The sequence below is a fragment of the Protopterus annectens genome, chromosome 8.part0, assembly GCF_019279795.1.
Source record: "Protopterus annectens isolate FY-2018-M chromosome 8.part0, PAN1.0, whole genome shotgun sequence".
NCBI lineage: Eukaryota > Metazoa > Chordata > Ceratodontiformes > Protopteridae > Protopterus > Protopterus annectens.
Window position 1 is genome coordinate 698,552,088 of NC_056741.1, and position 19,374 is coordinate 698,571,461.

Sequence of the window (19,374 nt, forward strand, 5' to 3'; positions counted from 1 at the left end):
GAGTGTGTAATGCGTATTCAGTAATACAAAAATGTTACAGCCAGTGTATGTGATTAGTATAATATGCCTTTAAGAGCCTTAGAATAACAAGTGTGAGTTATGTGACTTTAAGGTTATGTCAGTCTTGTCTTAAACTTGGGAGCTACAAAGCAGCTTATGTTTGTGCATCTTTTTTTTCTTCTTCCTCCTATCCAGGACTGTTTGTAATCTTCTGAGCAGTACCAAAGTCTGCTCTTCAATCTTTCTGTTAGATCTGCTAGTCCTCTCCCCTCCTGCACTTTTACTAGCTTATTAATTTAGCACTTTACCAGACTTCTTGTAGCAATTATTGTACCACGCAAAAGTGCTACCAGCACTAAACGTGCTACAAGGAAACAGCTCCAGTATTTATTAATGCCAACCCCTCCAGGCATGTCTAAAGGTCAGTTCCCTGTACTTTCTCCTATTAACCTGGTGAATTTGGGCATCCTGAGGCAATGTAGCAACTGCCTCATGTACACTGACAACCCTCTCCTCTTACCTCCCAGCACTCAGACTTGTGAGAGTTGCACTTATCTATCCAAATTGGAAGCCACGCACTCTCCAGCCAAGACCGGAATAGCTGGTCAAGAGGAGAAGGTCAACACTTGCACCACACCACATGGAACACATAGCCCTCCAGAACACACACCAGTACTGCCTTCACATAAAAACACAAACCACACACCCACCTTTGCGGAGGCTCTCAATAAAAATCTCCACAAACAGCAGAGACCTCCAAGGCAGAAACACACCTGACCACCACAACACAACACTAATGATGAGACACATAACTCTCCTAAACAGTGTGCCACTCAACCAAAGCCCCTAAGGCAAAACAGCATGCCCAACACACTAGTCATAGGTGACTCGATAGTGAGGCACACTCATGTCCCACTCACTAGGTTGAATAAGGAGAAAGTAACAGTCTGCTGTCTGTCAAGTGCCAGGATCCACCCCATAATGCATGCACTCAGGTCCCTCAACAACAGATACTAATATGACTCTGTCATTGTACACGTGGGTGTGAATGACCAGAGACATACCTTCCTGGACTACATGAAAAGAGACATGGAGGAGCTCTGGGATTATGTAGCCCAGGTGGGTATGATCCTAACCCTGAGCAGCATCCTCCCATTACCCAGAATGATACCACAGTACAAGCAGAAAATTATTGATTTCAACAGTTGGCTAAGTTTCTGATATCATTCTAGGGGGATCCAGTATCTGTCTGCCTGGGATGACATGATTGACAGACCTCAATGCTTTGCAAGAAATGGCCTGCATCTTTCACGCCTGGGCTTCCGGATACTGGCTAAGACTCTTGCCACCCCTATAGTGTCTTTTTAGGCAGTGTTCCAAAGACCAAATGACCCCATAACAGCTACAAACAAATGCAGTTTGAGGGTCATGCTGCTCAATGCTAGAAGTCTAAATCTCAAAATGCACTCGTTCGAAGCACTCCTTAAAATGGAGAACATCGACATTTGTGCTGTAACAGAGACCTGGTTCAAGGCAGCAGAAAGCACCCCTGCACTACCAGACTATAACTCATTCCACATCTTTCGGCCCCAGAACTTGGACTGAAGCTTCAAAGCCAGTGATGTTTCCATATTCATAAAGGATGCGCACACCTCCAGACTGGTAGCCCAACATAACACATCTGAGATACTTCAGGTGCAGCTAACACTGGGCAAGACAGCGATTCAGGTTGTAGCCTGCTATAGGTCCTCAACCATGTCCCAAGACTCACACTCCACTTTCCTAAGAACACTGGAGAATATTAGGGTCCAACCTAGCACTCTCATACTGGCCGACTTCAACTACCCATCCATTAACTGGGAAAACTACTCATGTACCAATACATTTGCCCAATGCTTTCTGGAATTCATTAATTTAATGCTCTGGACCAGCTCATTTTTACTCCCACTAGAGGTAGCGACATCCTTGACCTGGTCATTACTAACATGGGCGACCATTGCTCTACACCAATAGTCAACTCCTCCCTGGTTAGATCCGACCACAAAATAATCACCTTGGAAATTCACATCCCTCCCACCCCCCCATCCCCACAAAGGTAACCACCATGAAAAACGTTTCCAAAGCTAACTTTTCACTCCTAAAAACAGAGGTGGCTAACTTCACAGCACCCATGCAAATGGAGAATATTTGCATGACCGCCGAATCATACACCAGTGCACTGTACGAACATGTACACAAATGCATGGATCTTGCCATATCCAACAGAGCTAAGATGCTCTCCTCAAAAAAAAAAGGAAGCCAATCTGTTGGTCCTCTACCATAAACAAACTCTACAACAGAAGGAGGAAACTGATGCGGAATAAGGCAAAGTCCCAAGACTGGAAAAACTCCCTTATCAGCCTCAACAAAAGGTTGAGATCCCTCATAAAATCCTCTAAAGCTAGCTATAAAAACAGAATTGCAGCAGATAGTAAAGACAACCACAAGTCCTTCTATAGTTATATAAAGAATCTCTATGGTAATACCCAGATTTGCCCTGAGCTACTGCACAATGGTACTTCCTATACTGAGACAATGGATATTGCCAATATACTGGCTGACAGATTCAGTGATAACTTTACCCCTTTCTCCCCTGCCAAAGGACCAATCACAATACCAGTAGATTGTCAGGCACCCAGTATTAGTGCTGCACAGGTTAAAAGAGCACTGTCCAAGGCCAAGAATACAGCTTCTATAGGACCTGACAATATCCCTGGCTGTGTTCTATATGAACTACAGAGTGAAATGGCACCTCACCTGTGTGCCCTGTTCATTCACAGCCTCACCTCAGGCTTTGTCTCTACCGAATGGCTCACTGCTACAGTCATCCCTCTCCGCAAAGGAGGAGCGACTACAGTCCCCGGGAATTATCACCCAATTAGCCTGACGAGTCTGATATGCAAAGCTATGGAACGCATCATCATGGATCTAATAAACATGGATATAGGGAATCTCCAAACTCTGGATCCTACACAGTTTGGTTTTGTGAAGGGTAGATCATGCCTGCTCAACTTGGTCGACTTCTCTGAGTCAGTCACCAGAGCTGTGGATGAAGGCAAGGTGGTTCATACAGCCTACCTTGATCTGTCCAAGGCCTTTGCTACCATTCCCCACTCAGGAATCAGAGAAAAACTCACCAAGTTAGGCATCAACCCCTATATCACTAGGTGGGTTGCAAACTGGCTCACAGATAGAACCCACAGTGTGAAAGTAGCTGACTCCAAGTCAGACTGCTGACCAGTCACGAGTGGAGTCCCACAGGGTTCGGTTCTGGGTCCTCTCCTGTTTGGTATCTACTTTTCTAAAGTCCAGGCTAACACGAAGGGACTCTGGCTGACAAAGTTCGCAGACAATTGTAAGTTGGGAGCTATTATTAACTCCCCAAGTGATGTTGACATCCTACAGAAAAGCCTCAATGACACCAATGACTGGTTTCATAACCATGGCCTTAAGCTCAATGCCAAAAAATGTGTCGTCATCCCTCTTAGGAAAAACCCGGTTCCCTTGAATTACCACATTGATGATAGTCCACTGAACATAGAAGACATTATAAGAGATCTGGGAACACAGGTTGACAGCAACCTCTCTTTTGGCCACCACATTGCCAGAAAGTCCTTCTATGTGGCGCATTTCATTACTAAGGGATTTGCATCCAGGAAGAAAGAGGTCATTGTCTCCCTCTACTTTTCCCTCATTAGGCCAATCATCGGGTACAATGCCCCATTTGGCATGTACCTCACTAGACACCTGCAACAACAGGAGAGGCCACAAAAATACCTCACAAATAGGATCCTAGGCCTTAAACACGTGTCCTGTATGGACAGACTCAAAAAACTCCAACTATTCTCTGTCTCATATCACCTACTTAGAGGTGATCTCTGCTTGACTTACAATGCTATGTCTGACCCAGCTCTGTTAGAAATGCTACATCTAAAGAAATCCCAGTCCCTCCACACCACACGCTCTGAAGACCAAAACCTCATTATCACAATAAACAGAACGTGCTGCAGGGACAGGTTCATAACCCAGAGACTGCCCATGCTATGGAATAGACTTCCCATACATGTCAAGCAGAGTGGATGGGAAATAGAAAATTTGGCCCAGGGATCACTCCAGTGGCTCTACTCAACAGAGGCACTGGGGACTAAGGTCGGGTGGCACAATGCCAGTGTAATCTTATGGGCTAGGTTTGTAAAGGCTCCAGGGCCATTAGCCTAGTACATACCTATGAACCTATGAACATAAATAAGTAAACTTACAAACTATTTTATTTTCCCTGTAAATAGCCTTTTAGTAAATCTTACCACATTTTATTTTTTTCATACACAGTTACTATATACAGTTAATCAGTCTTAGGATATTTCTTTTTTTCATATGCAGTTAATGCATATAGCAAAACATGAAAAAATATCTCATTTGCAGAAAATATGCAAAACCTGTTAATATTTCAGTTGCAGAAAATATGCAAAGCCTATTACTTGAGATGTACTTTAGGAAATTTTTTTTCTGTGAGGAAAACGTATTGAAAATATGTGAATATTATCAAAAAAAGTAACTTCCTGGCTTATTGAAGGGATTATATATTTAAAATTAAATCTCAGCCTATGTTATTGTTTCACTATACTTCTTCAGTGGTAATTAAGAGATATTTTTGTGTAGAATTTTCTAACTGTTTTGTTTGATTTAGGTATGACCCTGACAGTGGGCATGACAGTGGAGCAGAGGATGCAACTACAGAGGCCTCACCACCATATGCTTTTCTGACAATGGGAATGGGCAAGATTCTCATGAGCCATGGAACTTCTCTGACTTCCCGTGACTTGAATGGCTGCACCATCCCTTTACCACCACGGATAGGGGTATGTTTGGACTATGAACGTGGTCGAGTTGCATTCTATGATGCTGCATCATTTCGGACTCTTTGGGAATGTGGTGTGGACTGCACAGGCCCCGTCTGCCCTGCCTTCTGCTTCATTGGAGGCGGGGCTTTGCATTTGCAAGAACTAGTGGTGAACAAACAAGAACGTAGAGTTACAATTGGTGGAAACTGCAAGAGTGAGTGACCCTACTGTAGCCTGTTTCTCAAGAACAGCAAGAACGGACATTTTTCTTACACTGTAGCATTATATAGTCAAGTAAGACATTTTTTAAGGATACATGTCAAAATATATATTTCCAGTTCTGCTTGACAATTATCTGGACAAGTGACTGTTGCCTGGCTGAGCTCTTTTTTTCCACAGCCAGATATGAAACGAAATTTAATTTCTGCAAAATTGCTAAGTTCTATTTATTTATTTATTTTTTTCTCTTCAGTTTGCTGTTTATTTCAGCTGTTAAACTTACTTATCTTATCTCAAATTGTTTTTCTTTTTTTCTTCCTTGGATTTCTGTTGCCTTACCTTGACGTTCTGAGTTTATATAGCATCACCTATGCTGCTTAATATGGTAACATTTTCATTCTTTCATCTTTACCAGACAGCACAACTACTTTAATATTAAGTTGTTTTTAAACAACAGCATTACAGATGGTCATATCAAATAGCATAAAGTAATTTTTACATGCCCTTCTCCCCTCCCACCACACTACTGTGATATGTTGCCTCTATTTTTGTTTATTGACAGTGGGAATTTGTCTCTGCCAGTCCATTGTATGTCTTGGTACTGGCTGTATTGTAATCCACTGTTACTCCAGTACATTTTAAAGTGATCAGGAAATGTAGCAGAGTAGGCTAGGGCCATGAGCTGTTAACAGCTTTGACCTGCAGATGTGGATTTGAGTATCCGATCTATACTTGCATTCGTTGGGACTCAAGACTATGTCACTTAGCTAGACCTCTGCTGCTGTTATTGTCTTTCCAGGAAGCTGGCACTCATGCTAAGGGGGTCATTCCCAGTAAAACTAAATAAATAAATAAACATGAGTGTGTGGAAAGCAGAAGAATATATGCAGTAGGTGCAAGTGTTGTTTTTGAAGTGAACTGTTTAGTATTTGGAGTAAATGTGAATACAACAGGGAATTGTTTGGTGAATAGGAAGAAATTTGATAGTTGAACCTTGTATTTGTTTTATTTCTTGTGTCTGTATAAAATGCTAATAGGAGTTATTAAAAAAACATAAGGTAGTTCATTTCCTGGATCTAAGACAACATAAATGTGACACCAGAGAAGGTGCTAGATTGGGAGGATTTATGACTTTAACATGAAGCAATGTGGTTAAGTATGAATGGTTATGAGTGATTCAGCTCCACATAGTCAAAAATTAGTCTGTTTCCAAAATATTGACAAATAAGATGATACATGTTCCTCTTTGATGTCTTAATCCATTGACGGGGCAGTTTCCCCATATTTCAGAAAACCCACAGATAGTCAGAAGGCAAGAACTTAGATGTTATCTTCAGTAAAACTCACCAAGTTGCTTTCAGTTTGTGGCTGAGTACACCAAGAATGTTCGCAACATGATTACTGACAGGCCAGCTAAAAGCACAAAGTGGTAAGCAAAGGGCATGGGAGGACAGCAACTGGCGTCCATTGATGTACATAAATACAAGCCTAAAGGGCTTTAAAATGATCAGGTTTGGGAACTAAGACTGCGGTGAACCAAGAGAGACTGATAGAAGTTGCACACATTGTAAGAACGTTTTGTGAACATTAGTATAACGAAACCAGAATAATCCCTTTATTTAACCAGACACAGTCGCTGTATGAGAACACTGCATCATAGTCATGTATGAAAAATATTTCCTTCATTCTTGCCTTAAAGACTCATTATCTGACTTTATTCTCCTTGCCTGGAATGCAAATGAAATCCATTCAACAGTCCGAGCAAGAGAAAAAAATGGCCTTTTCAAAGCCATAAGCCCTCTTAGATTTGCACTTTTGTCTGCAACAGATACCTCTTCACTGATAAAATAATATAGTGGGGAATTCTATAGCCCTTGACTTAACTCTGATATTTTTAATGTTGTTAATGAAAATACTCAGCTTTGTGAAGTGCATTAAAATTGTGAACTGTACTCGTGCATAAACCATTTGCTGCAGATTCAGTCATGTTGTTATATTTCATTTCTGTATTAAGAGGGGTAAAATGCAAGACCCTCCACGGTATGATAAGTAAGTCTTGATATCTTTATTTAAGTAACATTATCCAGCATTTTATAAATGTTTGTAGACAGAGTTGGCATCTCTTTGGTAAGTTATTTTTTTCATAGAATTCAGTATCTTCCTTATAATATTCTCATATATTGAATAGTGTGCATTCTCTGTCATCCCCTTAAAGCAGTCCTTTTCATTGCATGCCATGGGCATTGTAATGTTGTGGTTAATTAGCCACATTCTGTAGACAGACATATCGTTGTTATAAAATACTACTTGATATCCACCCCCACAACATGGTGTGCCTTAAGCTAAAGTCATATGTATAGCATTATCTGCATATGCGGTCATTCATTTTGCTGCTGTGGTCATCCATACTCTGCAGATTTTCTAATCCCAGAGTCACACTGACATTATGGTCATATGCACTGTATTCATCTTAACATACAAACTTGGTTTTTATCTCACTGTAGTCATTTTTACAATGCTGACTTCTTACAACTTATTAATCTGAAAACAATGTTTGCTCTTATAAATAACTATGCTTTGCTCATGGTCAAACATTTAGCATGCATACCCTCACATCAGTCATAAATGTATACCACAGCTATGGTCACGTCGCTGTCATCCTTAAAACATAAATGCACTCAGTGGTAATCCATAGGCTCATGCATGTCAGTAAAGTGTAGATCCTAGGTCCCTATACAGTACAGTAAAACTGTGTGTGTACATTGAGTTGAAGCCCATGCTTAGGTACCCATACAAATGGCTGCAGAGATTTGCTTCATTGCACCATCATCAGAACATCTGCCATTCTTAGCATCCTTTCATTCCTTTATCATGTCCTATAATAATGGCCAAATGGCACCTCAATATCTCACCAATACATCAATACAAAATGAAAAAAAAAGATCAGCAGAATACTAACCAGGAAAACACTGTTTAAATGCTAAAAAGTGAAAAAAAGGATTAGTGTATCAGCACCATTTTCCAGGACCACTTGCATATATTAGAAAAGATAATTTCTGTTGTTGTATGGCTACAAGGGAAAAACAAAGATTTAAAGTTCACTTTAATTCTCATTAGCTGCTTTAAGGAAAGGTTTTGCAAAGCAATGACAAGTTGTAGTGAAAGCTGCGGGTGAGTGCTAAGAAACTTGTAATGCCGTTAGTCTTTACCGGTGATCCTTGAAGTAACAACTTTGGAAGGAAACTAGTTCTGACAGGCAACTCAGAGTGACTTTCTAATAAATTGATAGGAGCCTGGGTGTAGAGTCATTCATCTATCAAGGCAGAGAATGCTGACACACTGGAGTTACAAATGCCTTCTTACCATAATACTTAAATACCTTTTATAGGCTATGAGCCAAGAAAGCACCTGCAAATGGAGTGTTGCTATCTCTGTGACTGCTAATTACCTGGTTATGTATCTATTTCATGTTGTACTTTGGGTCTACATTCAGATGTGGTGGCTTTTCCTCTAATTCTAAAGTTACAGTAGCATAATTATAAGGTCTTTTGAGCCTAGTTCCATACCATAGGGGGAAAGACATTGGGTATGACTCAGACAAGCCAAGTTGGAATGGTAGTTTGGGAGCTGGAAGAGCTAGGTAGAGGAGAATGGGACTGAAATGATGATGCAAAACATTCCCTCCTGTGTGTGTGTGTGTGGGGGGGGGTCTAGTCTGTCTGGCTTTCATGTAATAAATGACAAAGAAAGACAGTGGAACATGACTCAAAACTATAAACGTGATAACAATAGCCCACATTACATTGTGCAGAAGCAGGTAAACATACAGTGTGGATGTAGTACCCATGTTGACCACCTAGCATGTGGTAAAGGCCCTTAGCTATGTCCCCATTGGTAAATGCTGACATGGGCACTCACCATATCTATGGCTGCCTGGATGACTCTGCATCCATTTGGCTCTTACCTTCTTGCTGGGGATACCCAAGATAGGGGAAGGAATCTAATCAATAAAGTGGTGAGGCTTGATGGTCAGCAGCTAGAGAGAGCAGTTAACCTGTTCATTTTAAAAATAATATGATTTATTTATTCTGACTTTGTTTTTATTTTATTTTATTTTAGTTTTTGCTTGCTGTTATGTACTTTGTTCTGGGGTGGGTGCCACCCCCCCTTCTATCATGAACAAAATTGACTTTGTTTTTCTGATGGATGGATGATCTATGCTAGTGTGACCAGAATGTATGTATGTATGTATATACATTTCTTTGGGAATGTATAAGGACATCTCAAAAGTAGAATTTTAAATAGTCAGTTCAGGTTGATTGTAGTGCATTGCCTATGTATTACTGAGGAAAAATAACTTTAGAGAAAATTACACAGACATAAAATAGCTGCATGATTATGACTTGGAGTGAAAAAAGCTGGTCTGGTGTGTTTCTATTTTAATTCTGCTTGAATAGCTGTTTATTGAATATGAAAGCAAAACTGTGTGAGTCTGTAATGTTGTTTATAGCATTAAATTACATAAAACATGGTGCCCTGGTCCACTGGAGCTGGGGTGTTTTGTCTGTGGACTTTGCATTTTCTCTCTAAGTATGCATGGGCTGCTGTTTAATTTTCTCTCACACTTCAAATATAAACTGGCCATTTGATTGGCAGTACTAAGATTTACCTAGCAGTACATGTGAGCATACATGTATGAATGTGGGCATCCTGTGGTGGAATAAAGTCTCACCTGAGAGTGGATTCTCCCTTGCCTTTTTTCTGGTTGGGATAAACTCAGCTTATCATGTGATCCTGGAGTAGATGAAAGCATGTACCAAAATAAGATGGGTGGAGCACAGCCTTCAATGGCTTCCTGATTTCACAAAATAACTTTGTGTGTCTCAACACAACTCTTAGTATATTCCCATTTGCTAGCAAACAGAAGTTCAACACAAATGTTCTCTTTTTTGGACAAATAATGCAATCAGTTTTACTTAATTCAAAATAACACTGGAAGACAGAAATATCAAAATATAACATGATAATATTAAAACTGTAAGTTAACCCTGCATGTTTGAGTTGTTGCACAACCTAATATTCAGAAAGCTACTGTATTTAGCCTTTATAGGCTACAAGATGTACTCTGATAGTCCAAAAGCTTGGGCTGTGTTAAGCAGCATCTTACCAAGGAACAATGGATGTGACTTTTGGGACAGACTAGATACCATAGTTATTGAATTATATGGATTGCTGTTCCATGATATGTTGGAATATTATCAGATTTGTAAGCTTACTACATCATAGGATATTGAGTATCCCTGCAAAATGAACTGGCCTAATTTTCTGACATATGTTTTACCTTATGCTTTGGTAAAAAATAATAACTTGTGTACTTAAATGGCCAGATGTGAAATCCTGTATCTTTGATTCTTACGGTAAAAATGATCATGGGCTACATTAGGGGTTTTCATCAATGACATTTTGGCAACATTTGACTTTCAAAAATTCTTCTAAATAAAATGGAAAAATATACTTGGATGATTTTAAAATTTATAGTTATGGAAAATAGAAGTTGAATTTTTACCTGGGTTTTAATCTGTATTTATTATATCACTGTTCATATTTTTGCCCAGTTCTGAACCATGACTATAAATATATTTAGTTTCCCAAATTTAGAATGCATTTCAGATTATGACTCCTCGAGGCTTTAGACTTTCATTAAGAACAATTTTTGAGTCCAAACTGCTGCTCCAGACCCTAAAGCTCTGAAATGAGGTAGCTAGAGAGAGAGACATTTTGTATAAATGGTAACAGAATATCTGGGGAACTAATGCAAATGGACACCCTCTAACAAATGAATAAATGAAATGAGCCTGGTATAGTAGTAACAGATAGACTCTATTTACTTTCCTGTATTTTTGTTGCTTGGCTTAATGAGGTATTTTAAAATGTTATATCAGCAGTAAAGGGGAACTTTGTTTAAAATAAAACAAGGAAAGGTGACCTTAACATCTTTTGTTCCAGCAACTTTTCACCCACTGTTATGGACAATTTGAAATGATGAGTCATGATGCAGTCTGCTGTCATAAAAATGTAAATCTTCTCCTGTGATTGCACGATGTCATTGCAAACTGAGATTCCGGATTGTCCAGTTGTGAAGTCCAGAGGCAAGCGTGGCTGTGTTGGATAAAAGGAGCAATGGTGGTCTGTTACCATTAGGGGTGACTGATGTGGACTCACTTGTAGTACTGTAGGGAGGAAAGGTTTGAATGAGTATCTTGGCTAGCTTGAGGCAGCTGAGAGAAGGACTAAAACAACACTTCATATATAGTGTTGTTTTAATAATTACCAATGACTTACAGCAAATACACGAGTCAAAGAGGAAATGTAAATATTTTCTCAGACATTGTAGTGGAGATGGCAGCCTGTGTTTGGGTAGAAAAGTACAATTCACTGAACGCTCTGGCATACAAATAGGAATGCAGTCTGTTCAATAATAATTATTAGCTTTGCATGGATGTCTACAATTATAATCTAATTTCTGTTCGAATTGCTACTGTTTCCATGGGATTTACTGCTATGTCATGACAAATGGAGAGATTATTTTATCATGGATTTGACAATGGAAATAAATGGCTTTGTATTTCTTTTGTGTACAAACTTTTAAATATGGTTTGGTTTACAAGGTTAATACCTACAGAGAGAGTAAACAAACCAGAGCTACACCAGGGAAAAACAGTGGAAATTAGTAAGAGACCGCTCATCTGCTTGTATACTCTTTACTGCATTAGCAAGAGTAAAATAGTGCTAATCATAACCAGAAAGTAACTAGCTATGGCGTGTAGTCACAGTATCATTTAGGGCTTCAGTTAGCTGAGCATGAGCTTGTTTAGCACGTGCATGCTACCTGTTGCATTGTGTCTGTGCAGATGAATGCTTGCATGTTAAGTGGTGCTTCCAGCCTTCACAGACAAATGCTTTCATTCTGAGTAGTTGCATTGCACTGCAGTATAAAGTAATCATTAGCTAAAGTAGACTGGCTGTTACTTAGCAGTGTATATTGCAATTACCCTACTTCTAAAATCAGTGTACTGAGATGTGAACTGCTTAGGGGCCTTAAGTTTCACTGTACAGCTTTTCAGAGTATGTCTGCAACTCACAAATATGCTGCTTTGAAAAGTATATTCATTATGACTTCTGTTTCACCTGCCAATTTGCCTTTAAGTGTCAAATTTAAGAACACATTGCAAACTCACCTACATGGTGCATTGCTGGTTGCCTGATCTCATCATTGTATAAGCTGATATGTAAGTGGAACTGAGAGTACAGCACTTGCACAAATGATTGATGGCATCTGTGCATGCTTTTAACTATTGTACACACGCGCACACACACACACACACACACACACACACACACACACACACACAAACATATATAAATATATGCATATATATAAACACAAGCACACACACACACACACATATATATATATATATATATATATATGCATTTATGCATATTAGTCTGCTATTATTGCTGTTTCAAATGTTAGTGTTAGACCCTATTGCCTTACCAAGCTTTCTTGTGCTTCTTGTTTTACTTTGCAATCTAGCCTGAGCCTGCAAATGGTCATTTTGGATCAGTGGTCTACATGGTAAATATATACAGAGAGAGAGAGAGCAAGGGACGGGACATTATGGTGGGCTCTTGCAGTGAAAACAGCACTCATGTCCACCACCTAGGGCAGAGTTAGAGCAAAACTAGAAATGCCTTCATGTTTTGTATCATTAGAATTGAAAAAAGATACAAGCAGTTCCATGTCTTCCTAGGCTTGTCTGCTGTGGGATTGTCACTTCTAGCTGGATCTCTGCTGCATGCTAGAGGTTCAATAGAGATTTAACAAGTGACAGTAGAATGAAAGAGGTGATGAGAGATAGGAAAGGGGCTGATGATCAAAAGGCATAGAGGGAAAAATCATGTTGGAAAATATATGATGCATATGTTATGGTGTGTGGTGTGTGTGTGCGTGCGTGCGTGTGTGTGTGTGTGTGTGTGTGTGTGTGTGTGTGTGTGTGTGTGTGTGTGTGTGTGTGTGTGTTTAAAAGAGTCCACTCTAGCAAGTACCTCCAAAAAAAGTAACTTTATTACTTGCTGCTTTCATCCATTCACTTCCAATGGACTTAATCAGATTAACAGATTAATAAACTTTAAATACAGCCAAGTTCGAATAAAATTTGTTGAAAATCACATGTTCCATTCACACCAATCACCACTCATTCCAACTCACAAACATTCCACTTATTATAATTTAACACCCTAAAAAATATACCTCAAACAAAAAAAATCACATAAAATTGTAGCAATCTTCAAATTAATACTGGGAATTGAACCAGATCTTTTCTGTAAGAGGCTAATGGAATGACCTATACAACAGACAATATTCACAGTACTGACTGAAAATATTGTTACTTCAGTCTGCTATTCTTCAGTTTTTGCTTGATGCTAATAAATTCATTTAATTTGGTGGGATGCTAGATGTCAGCTCAAGTTAACAAAAAGTTCTGTCCTATCAAGCAATAACTCAACATCCTCTTCTCTTTCAGGGCCCACACTCTCTGTAAACTAAAACCCAGAATTCTTAAAATGTGTATATAGTGTATAATGTTTATATAATGCACAGTATTTATATTTTCCTTTTATAGCAAATAAATTGTTTTGAATAAAATTGAAGTGTCCTACCCATTTTGGCAACATAAGAAGCATTACAGTTGAAAAATACATTTTTTATTACTACAATTAACATGTTATTTCACCCCATATGATTTTCCTGTTTCCTCATGTTTGTAATTTGGCTATTAGCAATGAACATGAAAGTGCTGCAAAACACAAGCATATGTTCCTTTTATTTTTTGTGAAACCCTTTCTTTCATTGCTTGTTTATTTCTTTCCAGTAAATCTTATAAGTTGTTATCCCTTATGTTGTAAAAATAAGGGTTCTAACCCATGCATCAATTCCTTTCCTAGATCTCTCATCCATGAAAATGTCCCAGCATTCCTGGAGTATTTTCCTCCAGAAGAATGTCCCAATCATACAGTCATCCAGAAATGGCCCCAAGGAGTCCTCCATATTCACCCCACTCACACTTATATGTTCTAATTCACTCTCATAGCACCATTTTAGTTTTTACAAGTTTGGTTCCCCTTGTTCAAGCCTTCTGTCTTGGAGAAGTCTCTGTGACTAATCTCTTTCAATTACCTGTTTGGAGCTCCATTCTTTTAAACTAAGTGCATGGATTTTTTTATTTCCACAAATAACCAGAGATCCTACAGACCCCTTCCGTAAACTCCAGATTTTGACATCTGCCCAAAGTCTAATATTTGAAAGATTTGCAAGAGCAAAGTGGTATAGTTTCTATATGGGCTACTTCTAAAGGGTTGGATCCTTTTGTGGCTCTAATTCCTGCTGTGTCTGATTTACATTTTCAAATGTCTGATGCAAGCCACAGTTACTCATCTATAAAACAGCACTTGTTTGCTATCTTCATCTTCCACCCAAATCTCCATTTCTTTCTCTTTGACAGCTTTCCATAAGGTCTTCCATAAAGGGTACCTTCAGATCAAACCTTCCTTAAAGGATCTTGTTCCTCCATGGGCAGTACTTACTTACTAGGCTATTGATCTTTGAAGATCTTAACAAACCCAAATGAATATTCCTATGGTAGTGATTAGCCTGTATATTTTGCATACAAAGAACCTTGAGGCAGCCAGAAAAATGATATTTTGCAGACATTTACTTGTTGCCCCTATCCACGTGGGACATTTATTTATTTATTTATTTATTTATTTATTTATTTATTTACTTGTATTGGTTTATTTTAACTTCATTCATTGTAATTTGTTTTAATTTCTTTCATAAGGCTTTGATTTAGATGAGGGATTTTTCTTTTGGGAGACAGGATGAATGTGTATTTTCTGTGTACATTGCATAGAATTTCTGTTTTTCTATATAACGTAAATGGAACTGAGTCACTGTGATGGCTTACACTGTCTGAGTGGTTGGTGGCATGCATTGAATGGTGATAAATGTCCAATTATACACATTAGATATAAACTAAAATAGCTGCATTTGAAACTTAAATGTCTTTGTTATATCATTTTATCAGCTTATGCTGCTGGGATAAACCTACATACACAAATGCATGTGTTGTACAAAGATGTAAAAAACATAGTCTAGGTCAGACAAAAGGTCTGAAAGGGGACAGGGTGAAACTAATATCTAAGACAAAGATGTTTTAAGCTGATGATCTTCCATCCATATTGAGCAGTCTGTTGCACATGCACCCTTACTTATTATAACCATTTCCCAGGTCACCTTGAAATGAGGGCAAACTCTGATTCAGAAATTCCCACCAGAGATGTTGCTATGAATGTAACTATCTTTCTAGCTTGTCTTTTGTGTAATGTCTGAATATCTAACTTCATCTGAAATATTATTACTGGAATAGTATAGCAGCTGTACAGAAAATATAGCACAATAGTGAATTTGGCCAGCAAGAAGTTCAGGCTTTCAGTTTGAACCAAGACTGAGTCTGCTGTTTTAGATTAAAATGGGCATGTAATCCCTCTTTCATGAAAGCTGCCATTCAGAGAACTCATAGGTATTACAGATGATGATTTGTTCATTTCTAGCTCCCTTCAGGGAATGCATGGCCTTAATAAAGATATACTAAAATTATTTATTTTGTTATTTTTGTGTAGATCTGCTACTTGTTGAAAACTTACTATTTGATTGCTGACACTCCATAGCTACATTACTCCTCCCATGTGCTACGAGTATTGTTGTGATTATTATTATGTCAGAAATAAATTATTTTTTCTTTTTGTTTTCATGTAGAAAGGATGTGCAGTCTGCACATAGCATGTGCAACCTACAGTCAGAAGACAGCCTAAGTAGCTTAATACAGTGCCGCCTCTAGGCATTATGAAGAATTAAGAATTGCACTTAAGTTTCAAAACCAATTGTGCTTGTAGTTTTGGTCAGATCACATTTTGCCAGGGTACATAACAAACATTCCAGTCCAAAAGAAGGAGCCAGCACAACATGGTTGAGAAATAATATTTTAATCCATGTAATGGCAAAAAAACTGACCAGTTTCGGCAATAATAACAATGCCTTCCTCAGTGTAAAGAAAGATTTCACAAAAAGCCATATTTATTACAAAATGAGTAAAGCAACTCAAATTGATTGGCTGGTCATAATTGCTCATTGAGCCCAGGTGGAAACAAACCACCTAGCCTAATTATCCATCTTTTTTCTTTCTGATTCAATATAGTATGCCAGCCAATCTTATTTCCTTTATCACCCTGTATACTGTCAATAACTGTAAACTTAAAGCTTGCAGTGGGATGTATTGATACATGTCTATAAAGAACATTACAGATTCTTTTGTGTTTGATGTCACTCAAATGTTCCCCGATGCGATATTTAACTGGTCTGGATGTCTGACCAACATAGAATGCCAGACACAAGCAGGTTGCTAGATAGAGTACCCATTCACTGGAACAGTTTGCAAAGAATCTGATGTCAAAAACCCTGCCAGTATTTTGGCTAGTAAATTGTTTGTTTTTTTTCCATTCTGGCACAATGAACACAATGTCCACATGGAAAACATCCAAAAAGAAGTCCCCCTGTTAGACTAGACTAATATAATATGTTAGAATTAGATGTCCCATGTTTATAATGATTGAAATGGGACCCTAATGTTTTGCCCCTTCTATATCCAAAAAGACATCTGTCTTGGAGCATATTAGCCAGTCTGTCATCTGACATCAAAATATTCCAGTTATGCTGAACTACATGAGAAAGTATGTGAGTATTCCATCCATACGCTGTTATCAACCTGATGGGTGGTGAATCCTGGGTGGTCTTATCCTTATATGTCAAAATATATTTTCTGTCTAATGATGAAACCTCCCGACAAGCCATGGTGACAGCACGTGGCTTGTACCCCCGGATTTTAAATCTTTTAACTATATCCTGCCTGAAATGTTCATATTTGTTGGGATCGGAACAGATGCACTTAATTCTAAGGAATTGTGACTTCGGGATATTACGTATAATATGGGGGTGGATGATGACTGGAAGCATGTAACAATGAATTGTATTGAGGGTATTTACGGAATACCTGGGTATCTAAGGTATCATCAGTATTCCTTGTTACCAAAACATCTAGGAAAGTGATTTGATTCATATCATGGTTACACGTGAGCTGAATACCCCATTTATTACTATTACTATAGTCCATAACTCTTGTCGATAAGCAACATCTGCTTTCCAAACTAACCAACAGTCCAAATAACGATGCCAGATATCCATCTCAGACAGGTATAGATTGTGGAGTGCATCATAGATTAGTTGTTCCTCTATGTATGCCATAAATAAATCGGCATAAATGGGGGCAAAGGATGCCCCCATAGCCATCCCATGAGTTTGCCAGACACAATTGTCTTTATAATAAGAGACATTTTTAATCCAATAAGAAAAGTATTAAAACCCGGTGGGTACAGTTTGGAAATGGTCAACCAATGTTCAATGGCTTGAAGCCCAGCCCAATGAGGTATGTTAGTGTACAGGGCTGACACATCTAATGTACATAAAGACCACCCTGGTTCAATCTGGCTGCCAGCTATAATTTGGAGGAACTCAGTCATATCTTGGATATGGGCTCTAGCATATATAAGTAATGGGCAAAGATATTGTGTTAGATATACAGACAGTGGTTCAGTGAGCGAGCCACGACCAGACACAATTGGTCTACCAAGGGGATCAGAAATGGATTTATGGATTTTGGGTAATAAATAAAGATACTGTCTCTGAAGATCAGATACCATTAGATGTTTAGAAACAGGCTCAGATATGATCCCCTCCTCCACCGCCAGATTAATGAAAGTGTCAGTCTGTTGTTTAAATGTACTCATAGGATCCAATGGCACGGGGCATGTAATATCATCTGTTGTTCAACTGTCTAAGGGCTTCAATATCATATTTCTCCCAATCCATAACAACAATAGCACCCCCTTTATCAGCTGGCAGAATGACAATATTCTTGTTAGACTTAAGTTCCTATAGAGCTAGTTGTTGATCCTTTGAGAGAGTATGAGATGTAGGTCCCATGTCCCGATAATGCAGGTGTAGATCTTTGAGTACTTTGTTCATAAATGTTAGCGGAGCTTTTCTCCTCGGGCCTACACTGAAAATGGACATGTATCCAGTTGGACTAGCCCGGTTAACAAATGTAAAATAAAATAAATAAATAAATTTATCAGCTGAAACATTATCATGTTGTCCGAAAAATAATTTTAAATTCAATGTACAACAAAATGCATTAATGTCAGCAGCAAAAACATCTTCAGCCACAAAAAATGCAGGGACAAAATTGAGACCTTTATTCAACAAATCCAATAGGTGTAAAAGAATAGGAAGAAATATTCAGAACATTCTGACATTCACTTATTTGTTGCTCATTAATTGTAGTAATGTCTCTACATTTGGAATGTCTACGATGTTTATGCCCTGCCCTGTGTTTGTTGCCCCTAAAGGGACGTTTGTGTGGCTACGTTTGGGTGTGAGTGAGGTCATAGAATGTGGTGCTTCAGAGTCAGTCATAGAAGAAGACTCTTCCCTGGATGTCCCCCCAAAAATCATGGTTGTTTTCCTTAAAATGGACCTAGGTCACTTCCTTTTGTTTGGTTTGGTCCCACTATTGGTGAATTTAACATTTTTCATAGGTTCATAGGTTGGTACTAGTAAATCAGCCCTAGGGCCTATACAAGCCTAGCCATAACAATTCCCTGGCTATTTCTTACCACAATATTTACTTCCCTGGACCCTTGTCTAGCAGGGTGACTGACGTGATCCCTGGGATGAATTTCCTTTCTCCCATCCAATCATCAAGGTTCCTTTTGAAGAGGGCCAAAGAGGTGCTCTGCTTGACATGTATGGGCAGTCTATTCCAGTGTCTGGGGAGTCTCTGGGTCAGGAACCTATCCCTCCAGCATGTTTTGTTTATTGTGATGACAAGGTTTAGATCCCTGGAGCGTGTGGCTCTGAGGGATTTGGATTTCTTTAAGTGTAGCATGTCCAACAGCTCTGGGTTTGACATTGCCTTGTATGTTAACCAGAGATCGCCTCGAAGTAGACGATATGCGACAGAGTATAGCTGGAGTTTTTTAAGACTGTCATCATAGGGCATCTGCTTTAGGCCTCTGATTCTTTTAGTGAGGTATTTCT

At 38.8% G+C, this 19,374-nt stretch overlaps 1 protein-coding gene across 1 annotated transcript in view; it reads left to right on the forward strand.

Annotated features, from left to right (window-relative positions):
- The window catches only part of TRIM46 (tripartite motif containing 46), a 564,405-nt gene extending 552,678 nt beyond the window's left edge, over positions 1–11,727 (forward strand). The window contains exon 10 of the mRNA XM_044080147.1: positions 4,727–11,727. Coding sequence (XP_043936082.1) covers positions 4,727–5,102 — 376 coding nt within the window. The 3' untranslated portion in view covers positions 5,103–11,727. The remainder of the gene's footprint in view (positions 1–4,726) is intronic.
- The last annotated feature ends 7,647 nt before the right edge of the window (positions 11,728–19,374 follow it).